The sequence below is a fragment of the Myotis yumanensis genome, unplaced genomic scaffold (genome assembly GCF_028538775.1).
Source record: "Myotis yumanensis isolate MYYU_CA2020_CCGP unplaced genomic scaffold, mMyoYum1.0.hap1 SCAF_8, whole genome shotgun sequence".
NCBI lineage: Eukaryota > Metazoa > Chordata > Mammalia > Chiroptera > Vespertilionidae > Myotis > Myotis yumanensis.
Window position 1 is genome coordinate 8,379,735 of NW_027223759.1, and position 27,492 is coordinate 8,407,226.

The window sequence follows — 27,492 nt, forward strand, 5'->3', positions numbered from 1 at the left end:
TATATATATATATATATATATATATATATATATATAAAACTGGATCCTATAAAAAGGTTGAATTCAATCTATTTTTTATTTTTAATTCCATAAAATAAATTCACAATATGTGCTCCTATTTGGAAAGACCATAATCTTTCTTGTTAAACAAAATCAACAGAAAAATACATTTCTTTGTGCTTTATGGATAGAAAGGACCCTGTGCTAAAGCAATATAAATACTAAAGATTTACATAAAATTGCCAGAATCAACAAGTGGCTTCTTTTAGTTCACAAAATGACTACATATTTTGATTTCTTTCAAATAAATTCCTTCCACTGATACTCTTCTCTGTGCTCAAAAGCAATATATTCCCTAAATCTTTAGACTTCCCATTTAAATTCCAAAAAGGATAAACACAATTCCTTGAAGTCATGCCCAACACCACCATTCCATCTCCCTATATAAACATTAAAAAATTAGGCAAATCGGGTTTTTGGAGTTATCTCTGCAATAAACAACAGGTTATCCTAAAAGTGGGAAGACAAAAAAGAACAACCAGGCTTTGAAAGAGCAATTTTATTTTATAATTCTCCCCACTTTTTAGTCACTAAGTACTTGATTTTTTTTAACATACACATTTAAAAAAAAATCATTTGAAAAATGAAAGTTGAATACAGACCTTGGAAATAATGAGTTAGGGAAAACCAAGGAAATCAAATCCATCTTTGGTTTTGCTCTCAACAATTAAGCCTATTGACATGGTTCGGCAGCCATGGCCACTCCACTCAGTGGATTCGGGAGGTCTTCTAACGCACAAAGTGCATAAACGTGGTGCAGAGAGGTTCTCGTGAAGTTTCAACGAGGACTAGAACTATCTAGGGGCGATTATGAACAATCCATAAAGACTGGCTGTTGAGCAAAGAATGCTTCCAATTTTTCAAGCTCTTTGTATCTTCCCCTCATCATCACTGGCCAAACAAAACTTCGTAATGATTGATAATTTTCCTTAAAATTTCCATGAATTCTTAAACTGGATCACATGAAAATACCTCCCCGTATCTTCCAGAATTCCCCGATATTTTCTTTTATAGCATATTCAGCACAGTTCTTGCACTCTTGGGGTGTAAATCCAATTAATGCTCTCCCTATAGTACCAATTCCCCGATCACCCGCCAGCTTTTTAACTTGAGTTTCTATGTAATGAGGAGATATGTAAGAAAAATGGTCCCCAAGAACATTATAAGACATGTATCGGGACTCTTCTGAGGTTTCTGTAGCTTCTTGGTCTTCAAAACTCTCCACGTTGCAAGCTATCTCAATTTTCCCTTCATGGGGAAAAGCCATCGCTTGGACGCCCTTCAGTCCACTTGCATTTGAGCCCCGAATGGCACCAGCAATCTCTTTTCCCAAGGCCAAGTCTTGAGAGTCTATGGTAACATTGCAGTTCATCACATACGGGCTGGCGCCGACGCCTAAATCATTGGAAAAGCATGTTAATCAAGCAAAGCAAAACCCTCCTTCTGAATGTTCTATTCTTTAGCCAATTTTAATCCAAGGAGCTACCTTTACGTGGTTGTACTTTAAAATAATACAAATATCATTATCAACTCCAGAACTTTGTAAAATATATATGTATATAAAACAGAGCTATTTAAGCTAAAAGCAGAAACGTTTATCTACTCTGAAAGTATCTGAAGGTTGTCTTTTCTAGAATAGTTAAGGGTCCAGAATTTCCCAAAGATCAACAGAAAAGGGGCAGCGCACTTTAGTATTAAATATCAACAGCAGCAAAAAGTCGGCTTTTCATTCATTTCCAAGGACATCTCCACAAGGGTTGGGCCTAAGGCTCTGGGAGACACGAATAAATCATACTCTGTACCCATCCCTTCCCCCCCAAACACACCCGTTATCACCGAGTTAGGTTAACACCCAATTCAAGGGAACTTCAACAACAGTCTTGGTTAGGGAAGGTGGTCACTAAAAAGTGACAAAAAGCCTTGGAACTGGGAAGAGAAAAAACACTTGCGTCTCATGAGAATGTGGGTTTGGCAGGGTTTGGAGCACTATGTATACCTACTGAGGTACAACCCATTGGAGGCACCTGTCCCACCCCCAGCGTCCCCAGGACCTGGGATGGCCAAGGCCTCTCTGAGCCCCGTTACTTTAGAGCCGGGGGCAAATGTCCCTTTTTTTCTTGCCTCAGGAATGGTGCAGTTCATGTTACATAAATAACCCTGCTCTAATTATAGTTTACATTTTAAGATGGACAACTTGGTTAAATTAGCATTGGCATAAAAAGCTTAGGTTTGCAGTTTCTTCACTTTGGGGGAACCTTATATTTCTGAAAGCAAGGTTGATGAGGGACTGACGGAGGATAGAAGGCTGACCTCATCTCCAGCAGATGACAATTCCTTAGCTACTATTTCAACATCATTTTACTGGCATAGCTTTTTCTTGCTACTTTCAAACATATTGCTCAGGATGTCAGTATCCATCAGAGATGTCCTCTGGGTTCACTTTCCCTGGACGGCCATGGTTTGGGGGCTTTACTGCCTTAGCCTGGGTACGCTCATACTAATAGACGCCTCACAGAAAATCAGCACACGGAAACCACATTTCGCCTTTTTCCCACATGTGTACACATAATAAAACATTTCAACTCCTGAGGTTGGGCCTCCCTACTGGGAATTCTGCAGAAATGAATCAGATTACAGTAGTTCTCCATCATGCTGATTTCACAAAAATTAAATTTCCTAACAGTCAATACATCTCTCTCTCTCATAATCTCATACACCAATCGCTTACTCTAAATATCTTTGAGAAGTATATCAGTTTCAACATTTCACAGAGCACACTGGAATTTTTTTTTTTTTGGTCAATGCTAATGCCGTTCATTAATAGAAAATATCCAAGCATGGCTTCTCTCTCTCCTCCACCCAACAGGTAACGATTTTCTCCAATCTGATATACATTCCCTATTCTGACTCAAGAACTGGTCTCATCTTCACCATCACTCCAATGATCTCACTCATTTTTGCTGAAGAGTCTATTTCTATACACACTCTGCCACAGTAAGCACAACTATTCAAGACACATATTGGGCCTATTGTGCTTAGCTATTTCAAAATGTTGATGTGTCCAATCAGCATTCAGATATCCACATGCAATGTGTCAGCTTGAGGGAGTCCCTGAGATGGACCCAGGGCCCTCGTGCCCACGCTGCAGTGGCTGGGACAGTCCCTCCTACAGCCACAGAATCCAGAAGATTCCAAGGCACCTTTTACCACCACATGCCCAAGAACTGCCCCCTTTTAGTAACATTTCCAAAGGTGATCATTCTTGTTAACAAATGAATTCATTGCCTAAGGTAAGTTATTGAAGATAGAAAACATTTAGATTTCCAGCCCAGAGCACAAGAATTTGATAAAGAATATACTTGTCCCAAGACTGGTTTACTTAATTTTTAAAAACCCACTATTTTAAAAACACCTTTAAAAGCATACGTAAAAGAAAGGCATATGTAAAAGTGAATTGTTTCTTAAAAAAATAAAAATAAACATCAGAAGTAACTTTTATATTCTCTTTTAAATAAAATAAGAGGGAACCACTTAGCACAGAATGATCATTTTTTCCTGTATCCCATTGCTATGTGTTATTTTAAATTCTTCTATTAAACTTTAATTACACAATAATTTGTTTTATCACTACAGCTTCAGCAGCGAATAAACAAAGACGATCCAATGAGTCCTGAGAAGTTTCTGACCTTATCGGGTAGGGGTTCCCTTTCGGCGGGGTTGGGAGGCCATGACCCATTTCTCCCGTGGAAGGGGAGGGAGTGCAGAGAGAGGAAGGAGGAGAGAGGAAGAGAGGGAAAGAAAACCACTTTCTGCCCAAATGCATGCTTTCCCAACTTCCTCCAAGTCCAACACCATCACGGTGCACTAATTCTAACGAATCCAGCAGTTCCACTGACTTTGTTCAAATGCTGAATTTGACTCTTTATGCTCATTAAACTTCGCAAGAATTCTTAAATAAGGAAAGTAATTAATCCCAGCAACTCGTATTTCAGGTGACACGTCAAATAATTAAAGTGATTCCACTTTTTGCTCTAAAATTAGAAAGCTGATGTGAGTTTGTTTGTTTGTTTGTGGTTCGCCCAGCCCCTACCTCCACAGATTGGCAGGCTGCTCTGCGAATCTCCCCACTCGAAGCTCAAATCCCAGTTCTATTCCAATGCAACTGTCACAATGCCCCCAAGCAGGCTAAAAACAGGGAAAATCTCTGCTATGATTTCACTTTCCATGTGTTCTATTCTTTAATAAAAAATTTGTCATTCTAAATATTGGTGTTTACTCCTAGTTAAATACTTTTTTTTTTATCAAAAAGAAAAAGAAACTGAGATTCAGTTGCTATTATTTCCCAAGGAAATCTAACAGGCCTGATGTTTTCCTGACAATCCTGCTATTTTCTTGTGTGGAAACACTGTATTTATCATATACTGCACGGCTGGTGATTTAGATATTGTAGAGACCTTATGGTGAACTGATAGAGATGTAAATTCTTTCTGCCAGATTGTTTAAGCAAAAAAAAAAAACAAAACAAAAAAAAAACCCAAATGCACTTAATTAACATCTGATGTGTAGCTTTTGCAAACACGAATGCGATATTTGTGTTTGAGCACTGGCAGTAATGACTGTGAACTACGCTATTAATGTCTGGTTTAAAGATGCTTGTGGTAGGACCACGTCTGGAAGAACACAAATAAAATTCTGCACTCAGACAAAACAATAGTGAAGAGGCCATTAGAACAATGAGAAGGCAGCACTCAGAGGAGACACGCGTCCTTCTTCCCCCTTAGATCAAAACTATCCTCAAAAATAGTTCTCAGTGGCACCGCCATCAATCAATTTTCAGGTCAAAGGATTCTCCACATTTTCCTGCACAGGAAGTTTCAGTTCGGCGGCTCAGAAGTTGCTTAGGGGTGTCTTAGGCGTCCTACCCGTTAGACTGCGCTCCTCCTCGGCTGCCAGTAGGCACACATGTGCGAGGAGAGAGCTGGGGTGGTGTTCTGGGGTACTTGGCATTTTCATATCTGAAGAGAGAACGTCACCTGTGTGGATTCCTGTGCAAAGTGAATGAACAGAGATTCTCATGGACCAACACGCAACTCCCTCAGTGAGTATGTTTTCCTGAAAACCTGCTGCGTGCCAGGAGCCTTGAGTCGCTGGGCACAAAAACAGGAAGAAGGTGAAAATAAGATAAAGCCCAGCCTAGAGGTGGTCTTCGCTTCACAGTAACAGAGAGAGCAGGCACCCGACCTGGAACTCAGTCCCACAACACAAACAGTCACTACCCCGAGCGAACAGGCGCCGTTACATGCGGGTGCTTTAACTTTTTTAGAACGTGTACTAAAGGGAAACCACAGCTGAGACAGGACGTTTGGTGACCAAAGCCATAAAACTCACACATAACTGCTCAGCCCTGTGCGCCCATGGCAGGGAGCACGCAGGGCTCTGAGGCATGTGGCCAGATCTACGGAAAAGAAAGCTAAGCGAGGAGCACGTGGGCAGAGCTGGGAGTGGCACCCCAGGGATCGGGATTCAAGTTCCACCTCCTCAGGACACTGCCTTTGCTCAGCTGTTTTTCTGCAAAATGCGTATGATATTTTCCTGCTCTGCAAGGAATGGCGAACCTCAATTTCTCAGCTTTGAATCTTTCAGAATAGCGAGAATTCAGAGAGGAAATTACAGCAGTAGGTGCACGTTAACGTCGTCATGGGATGAAGCCAGCCCGGGTGAGGCCAGGCTCAGGTGACTTGCTTGTTCCCGAATTTTCCATAGTGGAGTGGTGCCCTTCATCCATCCAACACCCAAGTCCTTCATGCGCCCATTACAGGTTCCACGTTTAATTACACATCGAGATTTTCGCCTCCCATCATCCAAAGTGGATGTATAATCAAACAGAGAATCATGGAAATTGGTTCCTTAAAACTTAACAGACTCCTTCTAACACAGGAAAGTGATTTTTCAGAGACTAAGTAAAAGGTTTGATGTGGAGTAAATCGCATTACTCAATGTCAAGAAAAGTGGCTGGTGATGCTACGCCTCTGATTTACAGGGAGAGAAGTAGCAGGGGCAGCTCTCAGGAACCCATTTAAATAGCTAAACAGAAGTCCCTGCCTCCAAGATGTGCCGATTACCTCCATCCATGATTCCCAAAACAGCATATGAAACTGTGTAGTTCAAAGAATCGTCCCTGTATTTTTAAACAATGATGCATATAGTATATGCAGGCCATTCATATAACATATCAGCCAGCAGTGTTTAAATTATCCCATAAATGTTTAGGGTTTTTAAATATATATGTATAAAGTATTTATTTATAGATCTAAAAGTATCAACTATTATTGCTTTGCCCTAATTTATGTTCCCCACGAGCTGGCCAACTACAAACTTTTAAAAGGAATTTGGCTAAAAGATTTTGTCTGTTTGGCACTGACGAGGAGTGCTAGTCATTTCTGAGCTCACTTTTTTCCTCCTCTGTTTATAATATTCTTAGGGAACTTCAAAACAGAAACCTGCTCCCTCATAGATCTGCTTCCTCTGGGGGACTGCGCAGATTAATTTGTCACTGGAAAGTTAACTGTAAGTGTTCAGTTGATAGCACCAATCATCCTATTTAATTCTTTTTTTAGGAAAAGAAATAAACAGCAACAATGTGTTGAGGCTTTTCTGTTTTGATGGGAGAAGTGGAAAGATTTGTTGAAAAACACTGACATAACTAAAGAAAGTTAGAAAAATATATAAAGCCATTAAATTTTAAAATAAGGGAAATCACCACCACTGTTGAGAACTAAATGCACTGAAAAATTAGATGAGTAACATGTATACCCTAATGACCAAAGTATTGTAAATTCTACTTCAATATACAGGGCTTTAAAAAATGAAAGCATTTTATTCCTTCCTACATAAATGGTTTTTTAAGGGAGAATTTGTGCAAGGAAGGTATCCTGAGATTTGGGCTGATCATGTGTCTTAATTTTGAATTCCAATCTGGTCTGCAAATTACTAGAAACGAATTGCTTATCCACATCCCTTACTCTTCCACCTTGAAACAGACACGATGTTTTTCTGCAGGCACCTGCTTTGAGCCTATTAAATGAAGGGCCTGTGCTTGGACAAGGTCGCCTAAACTTAGCTACTCTTGTAACTCTCATGTCTTTTTTCACAAATTAAGGCTTCTGCCACTTGTCAGGAGATATTAGCAAAATAGACATTGGGGGGAAGTTGTGCTACTTTTTCTTTCTTATCTTGAATCTTCCATCAGACCCCATCTAATTGAACACATTGAAACCCAGCTTTTATAAAAACTGACCATTGATAAACCTCATGAAAGATAATGGAAAATAATCACAAGATCGATTTAGAGAAATTAAGAAAATGAAAATAAGTTGGAGCATTATAAATTTAAAAATGTGTAAAATTTGAGGTAAATAAGATGCACGTATGTTTCCCAATATTCAGGCCATCTATTTGTGCTACTTTGTATCCTCCGGTCTTGACCCTGGCCAGTCCCTCCACCCGAGACGCCTGTTCACACCTCCAGTGGCTACCGGCCTCCCCTGGTCTTTGCTCCAAAGCTGCATCACAGTGAGGCTGACTCTGGATTATCCCATTGAAATTCACAACTCACCCCACCCCAGGGCTCATGGTGGTGGTGTTGTTGTTTTGTTGTTGTTGTTTTTTGGTTTTTTGGTGTTTTGTTTTGTTTTTTGGCTATAGCACTTATCATTTTCTAACATGCTGTAGAATTCATTATTAATTAAGCTTGTTATTTATTGTCTGTCTTCTCATCCCTACCTCCTGGAATAGAAATTCTTTGAGGGCATATCAATTCTGTTTTGCCCACTGATGACAGTGTCTGGTGGATACTAAGTACTTAACAAATTCCTTGTTGCATTTATTATCTACAAATTCTCTCTACAATGTATTGTATTTTCCATGTCTCTAAAAATTCTTCCGCAACCTCATGCCTAATTGCTTGCATAATAGTCCTTCACTTAGGCATGCCACAGTTTATTTAATTCTCAAATACTGAACATGTATCATGTGTCCAGCACTTGCTATTGTAAGTGATGCTCTGATAAATATACTTGTACATAAGGACATGCACCTTTTACTATCTCCTTCGGGTTTATCACCAGGAACAGGACTCTGCCAGGCGGCCATATACACCTTTGAAGCTCCTGATGCATACCCTGAACTCACTTCCAAAGCTTGAACCAACTGATAGTACCTTTAGCAGTACGGGGCCTGTGACAACATCCTTACCGGTATCAAAACTGCCTTCAAAATACCATCTTTAAACCTCTTTGTGCCAGTTTTGAACATTTGGTCTTTAACTCAGACATGCTTTTCAAATCAGGTTAGAGTTCTTCCCAAGTACGAACCCATTCATTCTCACAGCACTGCAAAAATGAGAACTGGGTTTTCCAAGGTTTGCCTACCTAACGCTAAAGCCAGCTCTGCTGTATTCTAACACCAGGAGCCCGTCTCCAGTGCCTGCCCACTAGCTGCAATCGCACCACCTGGCCCTGGGCGGACTGGTTCGTGGTGCAATCCCTTCAGGCTCCAATGAGGCTCGAATTAGAAACCAGGAACTAGACTTCTGAGAATTTAGTCACAGAACTTACACTTCTACACTTGCGAGACAACTCGTGGGAAAATATGTGAGGTTCAAATTGGCAGGGAGCGATCAGTTTCTTCCTTTTCCGTAACTACAGACGGAAACACACTTATCATCACTTTTTATATACCTCCTCTCTGCAGGGAAGGGGGGAAAGGCCCTTAGTATTGCATTTGGTACTTAGCACACATTATTTCAACTTCACGGACTTATGAGGGAGGTGCAAGGATTGTGTCCATTTCATAGATATGGGAACTGAGGCTTACGGAACTCTCAGAGGTCACACGGCCAGTAAACAGCAGGGGCAGGATTCGAGCTCAGCCTCAAAGCCGTGATTTTTCCGCTGCATCGACTACAAACAGCCTTCGTTTGAGAGAATTCTGCGCCAGGGGACCGTATGCAGAGGCCTCTGTGTGACTGCGCAGAGCTGTGCCGTGAGGAGATGTGTTTCTTACACCTGCCCACCTCTTGGGTAGCCAATATTTTTGTAACGGCTAAGGTATTAATTGACTACCAAAACGTTACCTAACATGGTTGAATTTGTGACCCCTTCAGAAGATATTTGAGAATAAAAGAATTAAGATTCAAGTAAATGGCAGCAGGATGGTGAAGTGCAGGGAACAGGGATGGAATGGGGTGGGGGGCGCTTTCCTTTTCCTAGATAAGCCCTACACACAGGGCAGGGCTGGAGCAGCAGACAGTCAAGAACCAGTGAGACCCCCCAGGAAGGGAGAACACCATGCCTGTTCCCGGTGCCTGCTCGCTCTTCCAGAAGCCTGGTGTCTAGAGAAGGCTCCCCAGCTGCCACAGAACTGATCTCCAGCTGCACGCATCAGCCCGGCCACACTGGCTGGTCAGGTTCAGAGACGCTTTCCTACCAGCAACAAGTAACATGGACCAGGTCCCTACCCCCCAGTGCCGCCCGCCCCCCCCCCCCCCCCCCCCCCGCCCGCCTCCCGGGCACAGCACCAGGCCTCCAGGTCCCTACCCCAGAGGCGGGAGTGACACCATTCTTGTCACTGTGGCCAGGCGGCAGGGCTCATCATGGATCTTCGAATCTCCCTCTAAGGGACTGTCACCAAGTATCCGAGGAGGGCTGCTAGCCTCTCTGGTCAGCTTATGGAGAGACGGGTGAGAGCAAGAGCAGAGAGCCCCTGACCCAACTCACTAGGGCCTCACTGGGACCGACACGATGCGACAAGTCGAGGGCATCTCAGGAGTCTACTGTCAAGTTTAAAAACAACAGCAGAACAAGACCAAACGGCGAACCTGTTAAGCCACATCTTCGGGCAGGTGCGGCTCCCAGGTCGGGTTCCAGGGCACTGAGATCCCTCCTCGAGAACCAGCCCAGCTGCTTCCTTCTCTGGACCAGGGGGCGCTTCTCGGGCAGATCGGCCTCGCCGAAGAGAAACACGCTGCTGCCGGGGACGCGCAGGACGAGGGTCTCGGCCAGGCCTGTGGGGGTGGGAGGCGTCAACAAAAGTACATTAAAATCGGGCCCAACGGAGGAAAACCAAGCTTACAATTGTCTTATTGTGGTAACGTGCATTTAACACAAAATGTACCAGTGCAACCATTTCTCAGGGTAAAAATCAGTGGCATTAAGTACATTCCCATCACTGTGTAACCATCACCATGAAAGCCTATAGTTCATACTCATTCTTAAAATCACAGTTTGAACATAATTTATTTTTCCGTGAAGGAGGAGTCTAGTAATAAACGTTTGTCTTTGTACAAGGAGGCTAGAATGTCTAAGCCATTACAAATATTCATCACTAAGATGAATGAAATTGGTGCCTTCAGTTTTTTAACCATTTTCTGACAGCCCCAAATTGTGCATGTTGTTAGGAGAGATTAAAAGATCGCCAGGGCCAGATTTGCACTGTCCAATATGGTAACCCCTACCTACGTGTGCTATTAAGTTTTAATTTTAATCAATTAAAATAAAATACAATTAGCCTGGCCGGCGAGGCTCAGTGGTTGAGCGTCAACCTATGAACCAGGAGATCACAGTTTCGATTCCCGGTCAGGGCTCGATCCCCAGTGGGAGGCGTGCAGGAGGCAGCCGATCCATGATTCTCTCTTATCAATGATGTGCCTATCTCTCTCTCCCTTCCTCTCTGAAATCAATAAAAGTACATTTAAAAAAATGAAATGCAATTAAAAATTAAGTTTTTCAGCTGCACTAGCCACATGTCAAGGGCTCGATAACCACACACAGCAAGCGGTCTCCTTATGGAACCTCGCAGATATCAAACATTTCCATCATCACAGGAAGTTCTGTTGGACAGCACCGGGCCAGATGTTCCCTAAAAAAGCCCAATATTTCAGCATAACTTTATGGAGGGGACTCTACACGACAACATTTTTGCATCCTCTCTGTCCCTTCTTTATACCTAGATCCTGTCTCTGACCTCGTCTTTTCAAGGCAGATTACAGAACTATCCTGTTTATTCTAGAGAACTGCTACCGAGAGCCTGTTTGCAGCCAACAGCACGTTCACACGGGGCTAATTACAATCCCAAAGGACCATGAGGGCACGCATTCTCGTCTGGTGTATGAAATGGAGGGAATTCTGGAGGTGGCCTGGGACAGCAGGAATGTGGGCCTTCTTTACTGGAGGTGCATCATGGGACATCAGGGGCCAGGACAGGGCCTCCTGCCACATAAGCATAGGAAACCTCTCCAACTGCAATTTTAGGGTCTGTAATTTGTTTCTAATGTGGACTGCCACGTTGATAGGAGGGGTGAAATGTGGAGGTGGCCAACAAAGATTTCATATTTCTGGGTTGTATGAAGTCTTAGGAAATGTTCTTTCTCCGAGTCAGGAGCCCGCGATGTTATAGACCAAGAAGCCAAGACAATCTCCCAAGTTCACTAAGGCATCTCTGCTTCTTTAGACCACTCTAAGATGTGAAAGGACCACTGCTCCTGCGGGAGGGAGGGCACAGATGCCAGGACACATACGGTCAGAGGTTTCAGGATTGTAAAATACTGTCTAGACCAGTGGTTCTCAACCTTCTGGCCCTTTAAATACAGTTCCTCATGTTGTGACCCAACCATAAAATTATTTTCGTTGCTACTTCATAACTGTAATGTTGCTACTGTTATGAATCGTAATGTAAATATCTGATATGCAGGATGGTCTTAGGTGACCCCTGTGAAAGGGTCGTTCGACCGCAAAAAGGGATCGCGACCCACAGGTTGAGAACCGCTGCTCTAGGCAGTTAGGTAACTTCTCAAGTCTGGACTGAGCGGGAGGGGGCAGAAGGGGAGAACATTTTGGAGAGTTGTCAGAGGTTAAGATGCCTTAACACCCCAAATCTCCTAGTTGCTCAGATCACTGATATCTGCTCCAACCATAACTTTGGCTCACACTTTGGCTGCTACAGCTTAATATACAAACTGTGATGCCCAAATAATATGATCTGGAACTTGCTTTAAAATACTTTAGTAAAACCAAAGGAAAATAGCGGAAGATAAAAAGAGAGAAAAGGAGAGAAAAATAAAGGAAGAAACAGAAAAATGGAGAAGAAACTACCCCATAGAATAGATGGAGAGACTGCAATGAGATGAGCCACGGAGAGCATCCAGCACGCCTGGTGCACATGCTCAGTAAATGCCGGCCTCTCCCGCTGGCAGGCCTGCTCCGAGGGTCTGAATCCTGACAAGCTGGAGCCACCTTCCTGGGCCGCCGTGTCCCTGCGACTAGAAATCCCTGTCTTCTCCACAAACTCACGGTGGAAGGAATCAACCTTAATTTCTGTTCTCTAACGAAGAGAATAAAGTATTTCATTACTCTCATGCAACAAAAAGACAACCAACACCAAACTGGTATTCAGTAATGGAGGCAGTGCACTATACTCTTCAGGTTCAGGGAGAGAGCATTTACGTCTCCAGTGACTGCAACCCGGGGGCCTGGCAGGGAGGTGCTCGCAATTTTGCTGGAAGGAAAATGTAGATTGCCCGCATTTCAAAGAAATGTCTCAAATTTAGTCAGAATACTTACCAACAAGCTATTTTGTCTGTCATAGGTTCCATGTTCGGAAGAGCTCGTTTCAATGTTATCACTTTATTTTCACAATTAATCTATGCGATAATCATTCCATGTAATTGCAAACGCTCACACCAAGCAAACAAATAGGCCTCCTAAAGGAGATCAACATTCTGAACACTCCACGCTCAAGCCTGTGGGAAACTGAGTCCAGTCAGCCTTCAGGTCAGCGGCACCGCTGTTGAAGGCCACGGCCCTGCGTGCATCTCCCCTAAAGCCATTCCTCCCTCCTCCGGTGGAGCCCGGCATCTCCAGGGCAGGGACTTGGAGCATTTACAATGACCAGCAAGAAGCCAGAACGACTGAACTCATCCCTGCTTCCTCACCCTGCTCCCCTCCACTGAGATTCATTTCTCCCTCCGTCGTGCTCCCGTAGCATTTTACAGCTCTTGTTGGCTGGAACATCAGATCTAATCCACTGGCATCACAAAGTTAATTGCGGACTTTTGCTTCTACATCTAGGTTTCGAGCTCCCTGAACAATTAAGGTTTGTTAAGCTGAATGAATGGAATCTGGGTCCTGAGCACCTTGCGGATGTTGGACACTGCAAACCTGAAATAGCCGTGTCGTCCCCCTCTCCCCACCTCGCCCCAACTTACAAATGAGAGGAAGGGGTCAGCTAACAAAACTCGAACCGGGTTGAACACCAGGGGGAGTACAATGTGCCCGTGGCGACTGAACCCTGGGATCAGTCTTCCACGGTTGGCATCACGTCTTACGAGCTGTCCTCAGAACGGAAGTCCCCTCCGCAGCCGGCAAAGCCACCTGATGGGGGCAACCTGAGCCTGGCAGTACTGTCAGACACGACAAAAGTCCGAATCGCCGGGTGATGGAGGAGCCGGATGCCATCAAGCACTTGAAACAGGCAAAGCAGAACCCGCCAGCTGCCTAAATGGCTCTTTATTAAAAGAACAATCTTTTTTAGTTTTCCTTCCATTTTTTGACAAGTTTTCCCCACCACCATAATTAATACTTCTGATCTTCCCATTTTCACTAGACATATGCCGAAAAGGCTGATTTGATGATAGTACTTTTTAAAAATATTTTTATTGATTTGAGAGAAAAAGAGAGGAGGAGAAAGAGACAGAAAATCAATGATGGGAGAGAATCATTGATTGGCTGTCTCCTGCATGCCCCCTACTGGGGATCAAGCCTGCAACCCGGGCATGTGCCCTGGCCAGGAATCGAACCATGACCTCCTGGTTCACAGTCCACTGAGCCACACGGGCCAGACTGATGATAGTATTTTAAAAACATATTTTAACCTTCATGATTGGCTGGCCTTATTTACTCAAAAATGATTTTTAGCCATTTCTTTACAGGTATACTGGTATTTATCACTCTCTGTCTTATCTTTAGAGACTTCTCTGAGCTTGGTTATCCCGCTTTGCAAAAGGAGGACTAATGCACCGAGACGTTTCTCTATGTGATAAGAAGGTTAAGCTTCATTCTGTTAACAAATGTTTCCTCTGAGTCTATAACGGACGTAAGTGTGACCAAGATGTAGGATTTTACTGAGGATATACAATAGTTAGAGCAGTTCGTTAAGAAGTATTGAAGAATCTGCTGAGTTAAATGTATGTGCCACATACCTCATGTCTATAGTGGTATTTAATACCCCTTTCCCTTCTGCTTTTGTTCTTTTGGGAGCAACGTAGGATTACTGGTATAAATGGAGTTGCAATTTAACTGTTAAACAGAACTGCATTTCAGCAGCTCAAGGAACGTAACGGAGAAGCTAACTTTTGTTACATTTTTCCACGGCAGCCAAAATGCACAACTAGGAAAAAACCATCAGATCTGTCGCTCCCTTTCCTCTGGAACAGAAAAAGTCTCTTTCCTCTTGCCCACACACGACATAAGTGTGTGGCTTATTTATTTTAAAGCAGAACTCTAATAATACTCAAAAGAGTATCAAATCTTTTCCTAAGTGCATAGCAATGAAAACAGTCTTTTCCAACCCGTCACCTCAGACTCATAATAAGTAGAGGTAAAAAAGCACAGAATCTAAAAATTAGCCTGGTGCTAGACTTGGAATCTTGCAAGCATCCTCTAATTTTAGTAGAGCTCTCTTAATATAGCCAAGTTTTCTGTTTAGCTGATTTTTTATTTAGTATTTTTTTAATGAGAGGGGGAGAAAAAGATTCTCTCCCAGAAGCCACACAGCTCTCTCAGATGGTAAAACAGATAGCCCTAGAAGCTTTTGCCTAAATTCACACACGTCCCTAAAATAAAACTGGCTTCTTAATCTCGCTACAGTACTTTGAAAATACAGCGCAGCGCTGTGATGCGGGCCTGCCTCTCATTAAGTGCAGACTGGGGAACATTATTCTTAGTTTAGTCTATGGAAGGGGGCGGTGGAAATGCCTCCCTTTGCAATTCAAAATTATTTTAGAGACAGAGCCTTTCTTTTCCAGTGTCTTCATTGAACAGAGCTGTTGAGAACTGTCTCCCTACCGTCCCAGAGAGCAAAAAAGCTACCCAGTATTCACCCCATATGCTCGGCTTTGAAGTGTGAAGCTGTGACCGTCCCGCTAGTCTCCTAAGCCACCATCAAAGCCATCTCATTACGCCCAGCGCTGCGAGTTAAAGCGCAGGGCCTAACCGCTCCAACACAAACACTGCATTAGCAAAGCAACCGCAATGTTCCTCCCCCACGTGGCTGCAGCTTGAAGCAATCTTTACCATATGCACACATGCACGAGATACGAAAATGTATTGTGCTAGAACATCGAGAAGGACGTGAAACATGCTGACGAGAACTGGATGTTATTCTAAGGGACAGGGCCGGGGGGGCGGGTAAAACGCAGCTGATCTTTATGATGAAAGAACAGAAACACTGGGCTGAAAGACGAGATCAAGTGCAATTCCTAAATTGCATTTCTACCAACACATTCTGGGGCCTGTTCCTTCTTGAGATAGCAGAAAACAATTTAAGGGGGGAAACCAAACTCCACAGCCCATCCCTGGATGCTACTGTTTACTCTGTCACGTTTCATTCTTAAAGGACAAATAAGCTTACAAATGATGATACGCTGACAACAGCATCTATGACTCAAAATAACAGGACTCGCTAAGGAAAGCAATTTCGCTTGTGTCGCTGAATTGTCAATTTATCATCGCCATAGCGGTAAAAAACAAAACGCCAAGAAAAAAACCTGTTATGTGTCATGAAAACAAGGTCATGAGCAAATGAGGACAAGGACTAGATTAATCTTCATGGAAAAAGTAATCTGTGAAAAACAGTTGCAAATACTGGGACCTAATGATCCCATTCCTTTCTTTGGGCTCTAGAGAAATTCTTGCAGATGTGCACAAAAAAGGTTATTCAAGAAAGTCCACTGCTGCATTCGTTGTAGTGGGAAAAAGGAGGGACGATCTGACTGTCCACAGAGAGGGGACTAGATAAAAGGTAGTAGGTCCACACTTTGAAACTACAGGGATGAACTAGAACCACATGCAATACCTTGGACAGATTTCCGAGATAGCTTGCTGAATTAAAAAGTTACAGTATGGCCCTGACCGGTTTGGCTCAGTGGATAGAGCGTTGGCCTGCGGACTCAAGGGTCCCAGGTTTGATTCCGGCCAAGGGCATGTACCTTGGTTGCGGGCACATCCCCAGTAGGAGGTGTGCAGAAGGCAGCTGATGGATGTTTCTCTCTCATCAATGTTTCTAACTCTCTATCCCTCTCTGTAAAAATCAATAAAATATTAAAAAAAAATAAAATAAAATAAAAAGTTACAGTATGATAGCATTTATATTATAAACACGAACAAGCAGTCCTACAATGGATTTGTCAACATAAACATATTCATACACATATAAATAAAAGCATGGGAAAAATTCTAAATTCAGTGTGAGCCTACTATACTCATAGCATAACTTGGCAGGGGTCGGTTCAGGAAACCATGAATGGGGGAGGTGGTAGAAGCAAACTTTATCCTTTCCTATAATTCTTGAAATTTTAAAGAAGAGAATTAATAAAGAGTCCCAGCCTGGCTGGTGTGGCTCAGTGGTTGAGCATCAGCCTATGAAACAGGAGGCAAGGTATAATAAATAAACAATGGTGAGAATTCTTTGTTCTACTGCTGTCTTAATGAAAAACTATGAGTAAGTTTCTTGATGTTTCTAGGTCCTTTTTCCAGCTACCAAATGAAAAAATTCACTGTAGAAGTATATGATGATCCTCTTATCATCATATAAATATAAGAATTTTGTGCCCCTAAATTCTTTTTTCTTTATCCTCACCTGAGGATATTTTTCCACTGATTTTTAGAGAGAGTGGAAGAGAGAGGGAAAGACAGAGAGAAATGTCAATGTGAGAGAAACACATCGATTGGATGCCTCCTGCACAGGCCCCGACCAGGGCCCAGGCCGGGGAGGAGCCTGCAACCAAGGTATATGCCCTTGACTGGAATCAAACCCCAGACCCTTTGGTCCACAGGCCAACGCTCTATCCATTGAGCCAAATGAGCTAGTGGGGCCTAAATTTTATTGTAATGTACTATGTACATTCATGTAGATATAGGAATGCACGAAAATACATAGTAAATAGTAATATGGGGCACATTATGTGCATTTATTTATTTTGACATTTAATTTACATATGTGTATGTATATTTAAAACCTTTATTAATGTTATCACACACTCTGGGTTTCCTGAAGAAGCACACCCTGACCATGGAGACCAGGTTGATGGGCTGGTGGGGGCCTGAGGGTGTGGAGAGACTTGGGTTGATGCACCAAGTCTTACGGGTCCATCTAGCGTCACTATGTCATCTCTTCAGAATTTTCTAACCCTAGTGGCCTTCATACTGGAAATCACAGCAAGTACTAGGAAGCAGGGATAAAAAGAAAGGGATTCATGAAAAGCATGGCCAAGGTCAGGGCCTGGGCTGGAGAAGTGAACATGGTATCAATCACCTGTTACAAATCCCTTATTAGGTCCACATTCTCTAAAACACCATCAGTACTCACACAAGATCAATTTCTTGGGGCTGTGGATAATGACTCAAAATCAGAAAACCTATAGCCCCTATCCTGAGTGCCCTCAAGGCTCCCTTGGCTAGTAAGGGGTGAATGTCAATTAATGTCCCCCGCAATAATCCCTGGCTCAATCCCAAGAATTCTAAGAGGCCCTTTCCCCAAGGTGAAGTGGCAGTGGGGAGATGGGCCTCCCAGTTTCTAACTCTAAACCTTGTGACTTCTAAACTAGGAAAGAATTACAAGAAGGAAGCAGGCAGCAAGACCCATGCACTTTACTTATTCATTCCAATTAGAAGATTCTTAGAGTGCATTTATTCTTGTCAATATTTTCCATACACCCTATTCAACATACATCAACAGTGAAAAGGGGACGGAGGGGAAGCTAACACAAGGGTGTGTAGTCAAGCTGGTCGCTGTTGTGAGCAACTGGGGCTTGATCTTGCTGGAATGGGCCTTAGAATCATCCATCTCAGGGACAAAAGAGCAGGGAGCCTTTACCTACCAGCTCTGCTTGGACTTCAGACTGCTGCAGAGCCGACACAGGAGAGAAGAGTGCAGCTTCCCAAGGACGTGGGGTTCACCTGGAACTGCCAGGAGGACAGCAGGTGTGTTCCAGATCTCCCACTGGGCCTTTCCTTCCTCACTGGCACCTCTGTTTTACTGTGGTTGATGTAACCCTGTTCATTTATTAAGCCTCTAGCAATATGCACTTATGAACATCCTGGTAACTCTCCTTCATAGACAAAATGGACTATAAAGTCTCAAGAAATCTATCTAAATATTTTTTAAAATATACTTTTATTGATTTCAGAGAGGAAGGGAGATGAAGAGAGAGATGGAAAGATCAATGATGAGAGAGAATCATCGAATGGCTGCCTCCTGCATGACCCACACTGGGGATCGAGCCCGCAACCCAGGCATGTGCCCTGACAGGAATCGAACTACGATCTCCTGGTTCATAGGTCGATGGTCAACCACTAAGCCACGCCGGCTGGGCTATCTTAATATTTTAAGTACTCTCCCAATGCACCATCCCTTGTTTTTTCAGCTTTGTATATGGTGGCAGTATTATAAAATTCTTAAACTAAATGCTACGTCCTACAGCTATGTTAACATGTGCTTGCAAAACCAACCATTGTGTTTATGCTATGGCAATGAGGGCAGCGCTGAGGGTCGAGACAACTATCTCAGAACCCAGCATCTAAATTGACTAATCTCAACCACACCCAGGCTGTTTTATGAGAAAATCTCCATAGCAACTGGAGAATCAGAGTAAAAAATTCTTCAAGTGAAAAGTTGTTCCTGATTTGCCAGATCAGCCCATATTTTGACAATCTGTAATAAAGTAATCAAAGGGTCTCATGACTACCACACAAGTGTTGACGTCGTGTGAATCTGTCATGGCACATATCCTCCAAGTCATAAAAATACTCAAGAAAACATCAAACAAGGCTGATAATTCTAATCAAATTCATTAATGCTTATATATTTTAAGATAAAATATTTTTAAAAATCAATCATGCAGGAGCTATTTCTTTATACATATAACTAACTTAGCTAACACTTTATCTTTCTAAATATTATCAATTTAAATAGTATTGTAGCCCTAGCCGGTTTGGCTCAGTGGATAGAGTGTTGGCCTGTGGACCAAACGGTCCTGGGTTCGATTCTGGTCAAGGGCACGTACCTTGGTTGCAGGCTCCTCCCTGGTGTGGGCCCTGGTCGGGGCCTGTGCAGGAGGCAACCAATCAATGTGTTTCTCTCACTTTGATGTTTCTCTCTGTCTTTCCCTCTCTCTTCCACTCTCCCTAAAAATCAATGGAAAAATATCCTCGGGTGAGGATTAACAAAAGTAAGTAAAGAAATAGTACTATACAAACATTATTTCATTTAATGACATAAAACAAAAAGCAAGTTTCCATATCAGTGACAAAATTCATAGCAATGGTCCAGACTTTTAAAGCTGCATACTATGAACTTCCATGTTAGGTAAGCACATTTTCATGGGTAATTCATTGGGAGAATTTGTAGGCACCTTCTTCCCTGACCCCCCACTCCATTTTCACTCTATCCTTCTCCTGAAGGTTTGCATGTAAATGTGAAACAGGGTCATGTTCAGAGACACTGGCTCCTGCCTGGGAAAACACTAGTAAGGAAGAAGTGGAGAACATACAGGAAGCACTATGACCACAGGAATCCTTCAGAAAAGCTGTTGAAAAAAAACTTGTACAAGTCCAGGAAATGAGGCTAAATATCTTCAATATTGGGTTGGATGTCAGACAAAAGGATAATGTTCCTGTAAATTTACCACTGACACCAAATTAGGTGAATTCATTGTTCTTGAAGGATCCAAGATAATTAAAAATCATAAAGAACTAGAGAAGTGGGGACTTCCCAGCAGATGGGAGTGTGGATCCCTACATTTACTTTCCTCCTCCTGAGAACCCCAGGAAAAGGATGGTAAAGAGATATTTTTTAAAGCCTTCATTCATTCAAACAAATGGAAAAGGAAGAGTATTGGAATGTGAAGAGCAGATATAGGCATGGTGGTTACTCAATAGCCTCAAGGCAGCAAGAGAAACAACAGCAACCTCACTTATACCACAGGCACCTGAAACTGGCAACCTAGCTTTGGGAGGTAAAGGCAAATATCAAAACAGGGACACTGGTGGAAAGCCTGCTTAAAGAGCAGTGGAACTCCCCTTCCCCTGTCTTCTAATTAGAACAGGTCAGAGAGTTCTAGAAGACATTTCTTCAAGAAGATGAAATTAATAGAATACTCAACACATGAGATGTTGTATCTGAATACATGGAGAAATGTTATTAACAGAGAGTTTGGGCTCATACCAGTGATAAATAAATTTTAAAATAAAGTAATCAATCAAAAAGATAATGATCAACTCTAGCAAAAAAAAAGAAATATTTACAGAAAGGCCAAAATAACAATCTATATATATAAAAGCCAAGCAACCGGAACGACCAGAATGACTGGTCGCTATGATGTGTACTGCAACTGTCTAACTGGCCCTATTGGGGGCGGGGCTGGCCGGCCAACCACCCACTGCCCCTCCCCCCAGCCGACCTGGCCCCAATCAGCCCCGATCAAGGTGGGCTGGCGGTACCCCACCTGTGCACAAATTCATGCACCGGGCTTCTAGTATATTAAATAAGTCATTGTGAATAATACTTATCCTATCTAATAAAGAGGGAATATGCTAATTGACCCTCATGCCATCACAAAGATGGCGGCGCCCACAGCCAATAAAGAGGGAATATGCTAAATGACTGCCACACCCTCAAAGATGCCAGTGCCCACAGCCAATAAGGACGGAATATGCTAATTGACTGCCACACCCTCAAAAATGGTGGTGCCCACAGCCACAAGATGGCCAGCATGGGAGGGCAGTTGTGGGCGATCAGGCCAGCAGGGGAGGGCAGTTGGGGGTGACCAGGCTGGCAGGGGAGGGCAGTTGTGGGGGACCAGGCTGGCAGGGGAGGGCAGTTGTGGGGAACCAGGCCGGCAGGGGAGTGCAGTTGGGGGCGATCAACTGGCAGGGGTGCAGTTAGGCATTGATCAGGCTGGCAGGGGAGTGGTTAGTAGTTAGGTTGGCAGGCAGAAGCGGTTAGGGGCAATTGGCAGGCAGGCAGGCGAGCGGTTGGGAGCCAGCAGTCCTGGATTGTGAGAGGGTTGTCCGACTGCTGGACATCCCCCAAGGGGTCCCAGGTTGAAGAGGGTGCAGGCTGGACTGAGGGACACCCCCCCGCCCAGTGCACGAATTACATGCACCGGGCCTCTAGTATAGTCATAATAATGTAACCACTAAGTATTTATCCAAATTTTGATATTGAGAGAAGGAAAAATTGGAAAGTAAGAGTGTGAGAAGGTGTGTGTGTGTTGGGGATGAGGGACGGTGAGAGGAAGCTAAATTCTCATCTTCTGCAATAAGAAGTCAATAGACAATGCCTAAAATTGAAAAACTAAGAAGTACCATTGATATTTAGGTATCTTGGGTTGATCTTAATAAAATAAAGGAGTTGAAAGCACTTGGCTCAGGGAAGAAGGAAATTGAAGTTTGTGTATGGTGAGGGGGGAAGGTGGGTTGTGTAGGTGCTTAAAGTTTGGGGAATAAAGCCTGTAGAATATCTGACTTTTAGCTCCATGCATCTATCATTTTGACAACAACAAAAAGAAGGTAAGGAAGGATGAAAGAAGGGAGAGAGGGAAGAATGGAGGGAGGAAGCGGAAAAAGGAGAGGAAAAATCTAGAGACATATCAGAGATAAAAATGAGATATAGCCTAACTGATTAAATGTGGTTTTTATAGAAAGTAAAAGTCAGAGAGAAAGGAAGATGGCGGCATAGGTAAACACCAATATGCACTGCCTCCCACAAATACATCAAAATTACAACCAAACTACAGAACAACCATCATCCAGAACCACTGGAAAGTTGGCTGAATGGAAGTACTACAAGTAGAGAAGTAAATAAGGAAGCATACTGAGACTGGTAGGAGGTGCAGAGGTGGGGGATGGGCTGGTCTGGCACCCATGTGGGCGGTTTTTTTTAATTGGGAGGGAGATCCTCTCTGCAGTGGCTTCGGGGAGGAGTAAGAGGTCCCAGCCCCACACTGAACCCCTAGCCCAGGGTCCCAGAGCTGGAAAAATAAGTCCTTACAGGCAGTAAGAACTATAGGCTGTAAAAACCAGGGCGGATTGGTGTTCAGTGATACAGAGGCTGCTGGAAACCCAGCTGTTTCTCTTAAAAGGCCAGCACCACAAACTGACCTTACAAGGTTCCATTTCCTCTGAGCTCCAGCACCAGGGCGAAGCTCTGGGGAACACAGACACATACAAGGAGAAACTGGATTGTCTGGCCTCAGGGCAGGAATTCGGGGGGCAGCTTTCTCCCAGACAGAGGTGCTTGAAGGGATCCTTGTTCCTATGCTGGGACCTCCCTGGTTGCAAGGCTAACTGGCAGCCATTTCTGTTTGCTCTACCCAGGTGATTCTGAGACCTCACCCCATCCAATTTGCAGCCCCACGCAACCAGTGTGCAGAGGCTTTTGCATATGAATGGCCTGTTCCTTGCTCAGGCTAAAATCAAACAAGCTATAGCTGGGTCAGGGAGCCCCAAACCTATTAATAAGTGGCCCAAGACCTGGCACCAGCACCAGCCTGCCTTGCTTCATAGCTGGACCTCATCTGGGAACTTCCAAACCCAATACAAAGAGGAGGAATCTACAGATCTCTCTGTAGCTCCTGCTGGGTGGCCTCAGGCAGTGGCTGACTGTGCACCTCCCTGGAGACCCAAGAGCCAGTGCACCCAGTGGTCAGTGTCAGATCATACCAGATTACAACTCTACACATCCAGAAGCGACACACTCAAGGGGCAGACTCAGTGAGCACCAAAACCCCACTGAAGAAAGTCCTGCTCCATAGGGGTGTCTCCTGCACAGCAGCTCTCCCATGGCAGCAAATACATACCTATCAACAATTGAATCTAAAAATCAAAATAAATGAGTAAGAAATCTAATGAACAGAATAAACTGGTGAATAAAACAGAATCAGAGGCATGGAAATGAAACAGACTGATGATTCTCAGAGGGAAGAGGGATGGGTAGGGGCAGGAAGAGATTAAACAAAGATCTTACATGCATATATGCATTACCTATGGACACAGACAATAGGGTGGTGAAGGCTAGGGGTGAGGGGGGAACTGGGTAGAAGGAGACAATGGGGGGAAAGAGGGACATTTGTAATAATCTCAACAATAAAGATTAAAAAATAATAAAAAAAATAAAAATAAAAGTCCAAGACATTTTTTAAAAAACACGGTAAGCCTTAAATACAGAGTAGGCCTATGTGTCTCCTAGCTGTCAACTGAGGTATATTCAACTGCCAATAGCAGCTCATGAAAAACACACTCATGCTCTCTCCCCCAAACCTCCTTCCTGCCATCATTTGTAAGTGATGACACTTCCATGCCACCGTTTTGTTCCCCACCCCCAACATCCTATGGAGTCTCTCCATTATCTATTACCTTCGGCCCCCTTCAACTTTCCAAACTGATCCGCCTGCATTCTGTTAGTCTCTTTCATGCAAGCATAGAGTGATCTTTCCAGAGTTCAAAGCCAATCAGACCACTTTCTTGCTTAAAACTCTTCAATGGTTCCCATCCTTTTACAATAAGGTTTGAGCTCCTTCACCGGCACATAATACTCCATGATATGACCTCCAAGCATCACTTGAGCTTCTATCTTAACATTCCCAGGAATGCCTTTCCCATCTCATCCACCTCTAAGTGCTGGCCACACACTCAAGTCCCTCGCAGGCCCCAAATCCCAGGCTGCCCTCACCTCTGAACCTCTGCACTGCTGTGCCCTTTATTCTAAAAGTTCTTAAACCAAAATGATTTGTGAAGTTATGCGCGAGAGTATGTATCTCTGTATGTATACAAGAAAGCACAGGCATAAAAATTTGCATGTGACTTTGACAGTATTTATAAGTCTCCTCAACACCAATTTCATGCCCCACTTTAACCCCTTCCTTAAGGTATAGGCAAGCTTACAGCTGATATCAAAAAGTTCTGAAATTTATTATTCAATGAGTTTCTGCACACAAAAGCATATATGAATTATCAATATTAATAACCAGTATCAACTATATTATGAAACTGGACTGTTCTCCACTGCCCTTCTTCCCAAAGAAAGTTAGTTCAATTATTAACTTCAAGTTGGTTTCCCTGAGAAGGGGTTACCCTAGTGGAAAACATCCCTTCACCGTTTGGAGAACAGCCAGTCCTTAGAATTTGAATACTTTTGCCTTATAAGAATGTCTGAGCATGTTGTTAAAAAAAAAAATTGGATGATATTAGATGAACAGCTGTGCAGAAAGGGGAATGTAAAAATAAAAACTGCATGTTGGAGCATCAAAATAGTAACCATGTACAGTATCTGACTGTTTTTAATCAGATGAAGATTGAAGCTATTACATTTCAAATCAAATGTTATAAATTAGTTCAAGAATGCAGCTGAGCTCTCATTTAATTAGAAATGTCCATGTTTAAATCATGAGGTACAGTAGCTGCCAATGAAGCAAAAGGGCAGGGGAAGGGAGAGATCTCGTGTCCAGACCCTCCGATTGTTGACTGTCTCCTTTGCAGGACGCACATCTGGGCAGACTCGTCCTGATGTAATGAAGAACTTCGTGTACTAGCTAATTTGAGATTTAATGTAATTGAACATAATTGTTTGGAAGACAATTAAAATCATTATTCTGCCCTGGACAACTATGAACTCTTCTTTTTTGTGTGAAACATATTTTTCCCCCATGTTAAATTTTAACTCTTTCTTGGATAAAAAGTAAAGCACATTTCGGGCCAAGATTTCCCTGCGAAGCAATCCTTCGACTGTCAGGTCATATTAAAGTGCAGTACAACAGTGAGCTCTCCTTTAGAAACAAGTCTCATTTCCTATTCCTGGTGCCTGATGCCGCTCAGCCAGGGTCCAGACCTACATCCCAAATGTGAGACGATTCACTATTAAATAAAAATGAGGGACTTCTGAGGTCATACAGAGAAGAATGCAATTATCCGAAGGCGGCCTTTTCCCCACAGGTTATGAGCCTCTGTGTGCCGTAATTAACCGTGGCACAGCTAGACAGTCCAGGCAAAGGGTCTTTCTTTTCTCCCAATTTGCCTAATTCCAAAACACCTCAAGTGACATAGCTCAAATTTTCCAAATTAAACTCACCCCTGGGGCTGAAATCAAGCATGTGACAGTTCAGTTCTAAAGAAAATCTTAAAGAGAGTCGTGCACAGGGAGAGAAAAAAGTCAGGGTAAAAGGGGGTAGGAGTTAACATTTAAGTGGTTTTCAACCTCATCATTACCGCTGCTCAACAAAATAAGACACAGATGGGCAAAACACAGCATCGTCCTGCCCCAAAGAGTCTAAGGAGCTCATTAGAAACTACTGTTGCTTCCTCGTGGTCCACCATGAACTCGGAAGGGACAAGTGATTGATGTGCTGCATCCCACAGCAGTTAGCGCTCCCACGCCCCGGCGTGGACACTGGAAGGATGCCACAGAGACACGATGGGCCACTGCAACCCAGGAAAGCTTACTGTTCAGACACGTCCTTAAGGTAGACCTTTCCCGGGGAGCTGAGGAGCGATGACATTGTCAGGAGCTGTTCTGCTTTGTAAAAATGGTTTCCGTTAGAAATAACACACAGCCCCAAGCTTTCTCTTACTTCTGGCCACAGCTCCACACTCTTCCACTCCCACGCCGGCGAGCGGGTAAATGGGGATCAGGTCCACGGCTCCTAAACACGGGTGGATCCCCTCTTGAGCCTCCATGTCGATAGACCGGAAGGCCTCCACACAGGCAGCCAGGACAGCGTGGTCTTAAAAGGTAAAATTGTACAAAACAATCATTAAACTTTCAAACACAGTAAAGAAGCAGCTATATTTTATTGTCCCACTAGTTGTTTTTATTTTTCGTAATCTGTATAGAAGATGATTTTCACCCAAAATAAAGTAAAAGATCCAACATTTCCCCTTGCCCTAACTCCCAATCATCATAAAGGTTCACATTTCTTCACATTTATCCCCCAAAGTAGAGGAGTTATGCAATATTTATGATTCTTAAACACCTGTGTATGTGTGTGTTTTATTGATTTCAGAGAGTAAGGGAGAGGGGGAGATAGAAACATCAATGATGAGAGAGAATCATTGATTAGCTGCCTCCTACATGACCCCTACTGGGGATCAAGCCCGCAATCCGGGCATGTGCCCTTGACCAGAATCGAACCTGGGAAACTTCAATTCGCAGGCCAATGCTCTATCCACTGAACCAAACCGGCTAGGGCACCTCTGTGTTTTTTTTTTTAACAACTGGTTACTTTAAATGTTTTCAACTTTATCAAATTAATCTGATGAAACTTTGTATTTTCAGAATGCTTTATGAATTTTTATTAAAATATATACACAAAGTTTTAAAAGCATAAGTATTTATTTTAGTTTTCCTCTTCTCTAGTAATTAGATTTTGCATTCAAAAGATTTTACTTCATCTAACTACATATGATAGATACCTAAGAGTTATGTTATTACTCTGAGTTTTCATTAGCAGTACAGTACGACCATTTCAACAAGAAAGATAAACAACAAAGAAGCAAATTTAACATCTTATGATTAACATTCAAGATAATTTGTCCTGTTTGCTGGGAGCTACCAGCCAGCGCTTAGTTCTTCAAACAAACATACCTTTTGAAAAAAGACAATCTGAGTCGAAATAAAGTCTATTTAAAAATATTTTGAGCCCTTTGTAAGCAATATTAGATAATACAAGTTTTTGTTCAAACAGTTATGATCCTTCAAATTCAACTTGTCCCACTAAAACTTACAACATGAGATATTTCATTTCAATCCGTGAACCAACTCAAGATTTCAGGCTCCCAACCCAAAACACAACTGCTTAGCATGTTTCATTCTATGCCAACTTATCACTGAGATCAAGGCTGACTTCAACACTATGACTCCACAGGTTAAAACTTAAAGATTGTCTTTCTTATCCATAAATGATATGCGACCATCTTCAGGGGGAAAAAGGTATTAACTCTTGGACCCAAGATTCATTGTAACGAAGAGGAAATGGGAAATGTTTGAGATGTGTATGTTCAGAAAAATGATGAAATGCATTTTTGAGGTAGACTCTCCAGGTAATGGACTATTCCTATGGCACAGGAAATCACCGAGTAGAGAGCATGCAGGCCTACCTGAAGCTAC

General features: G+C 43.0%; 1 protein-coding gene across 1 annotated transcript in view; it reads right to left on the reverse strand.

Moving 5' to 3' along the window:
• Positions 1-120: 120 nt before the first annotated feature.
• The window catches only part of FTCDNL1 (formiminotransferase cyclodeaminase N-terminal like), a 32,404-nt gene continuing 5,032 nt past the window's right edge, over positions 121-27,492 (reverse strand). Inside the window, exons 4-6 of the mRNA XM_070423272.1 lie at positions 25,958-26,110; positions 9,938-10,123; positions 121-1,455 (exon numbers count right to left, since the gene is read on the reverse strand). Coding sequence (XP_070279373.1) covers positions 1,019-1,455; positions 9,938-10,123; positions 25,958-26,110 — 776 coding nt within the window. The 3' untranslated portion in view covers positions 121-1,018. The remainder of the gene's footprint in view (positions 1,456-9,937; positions 10,124-25,957; positions 26,111-27,492) is intronic.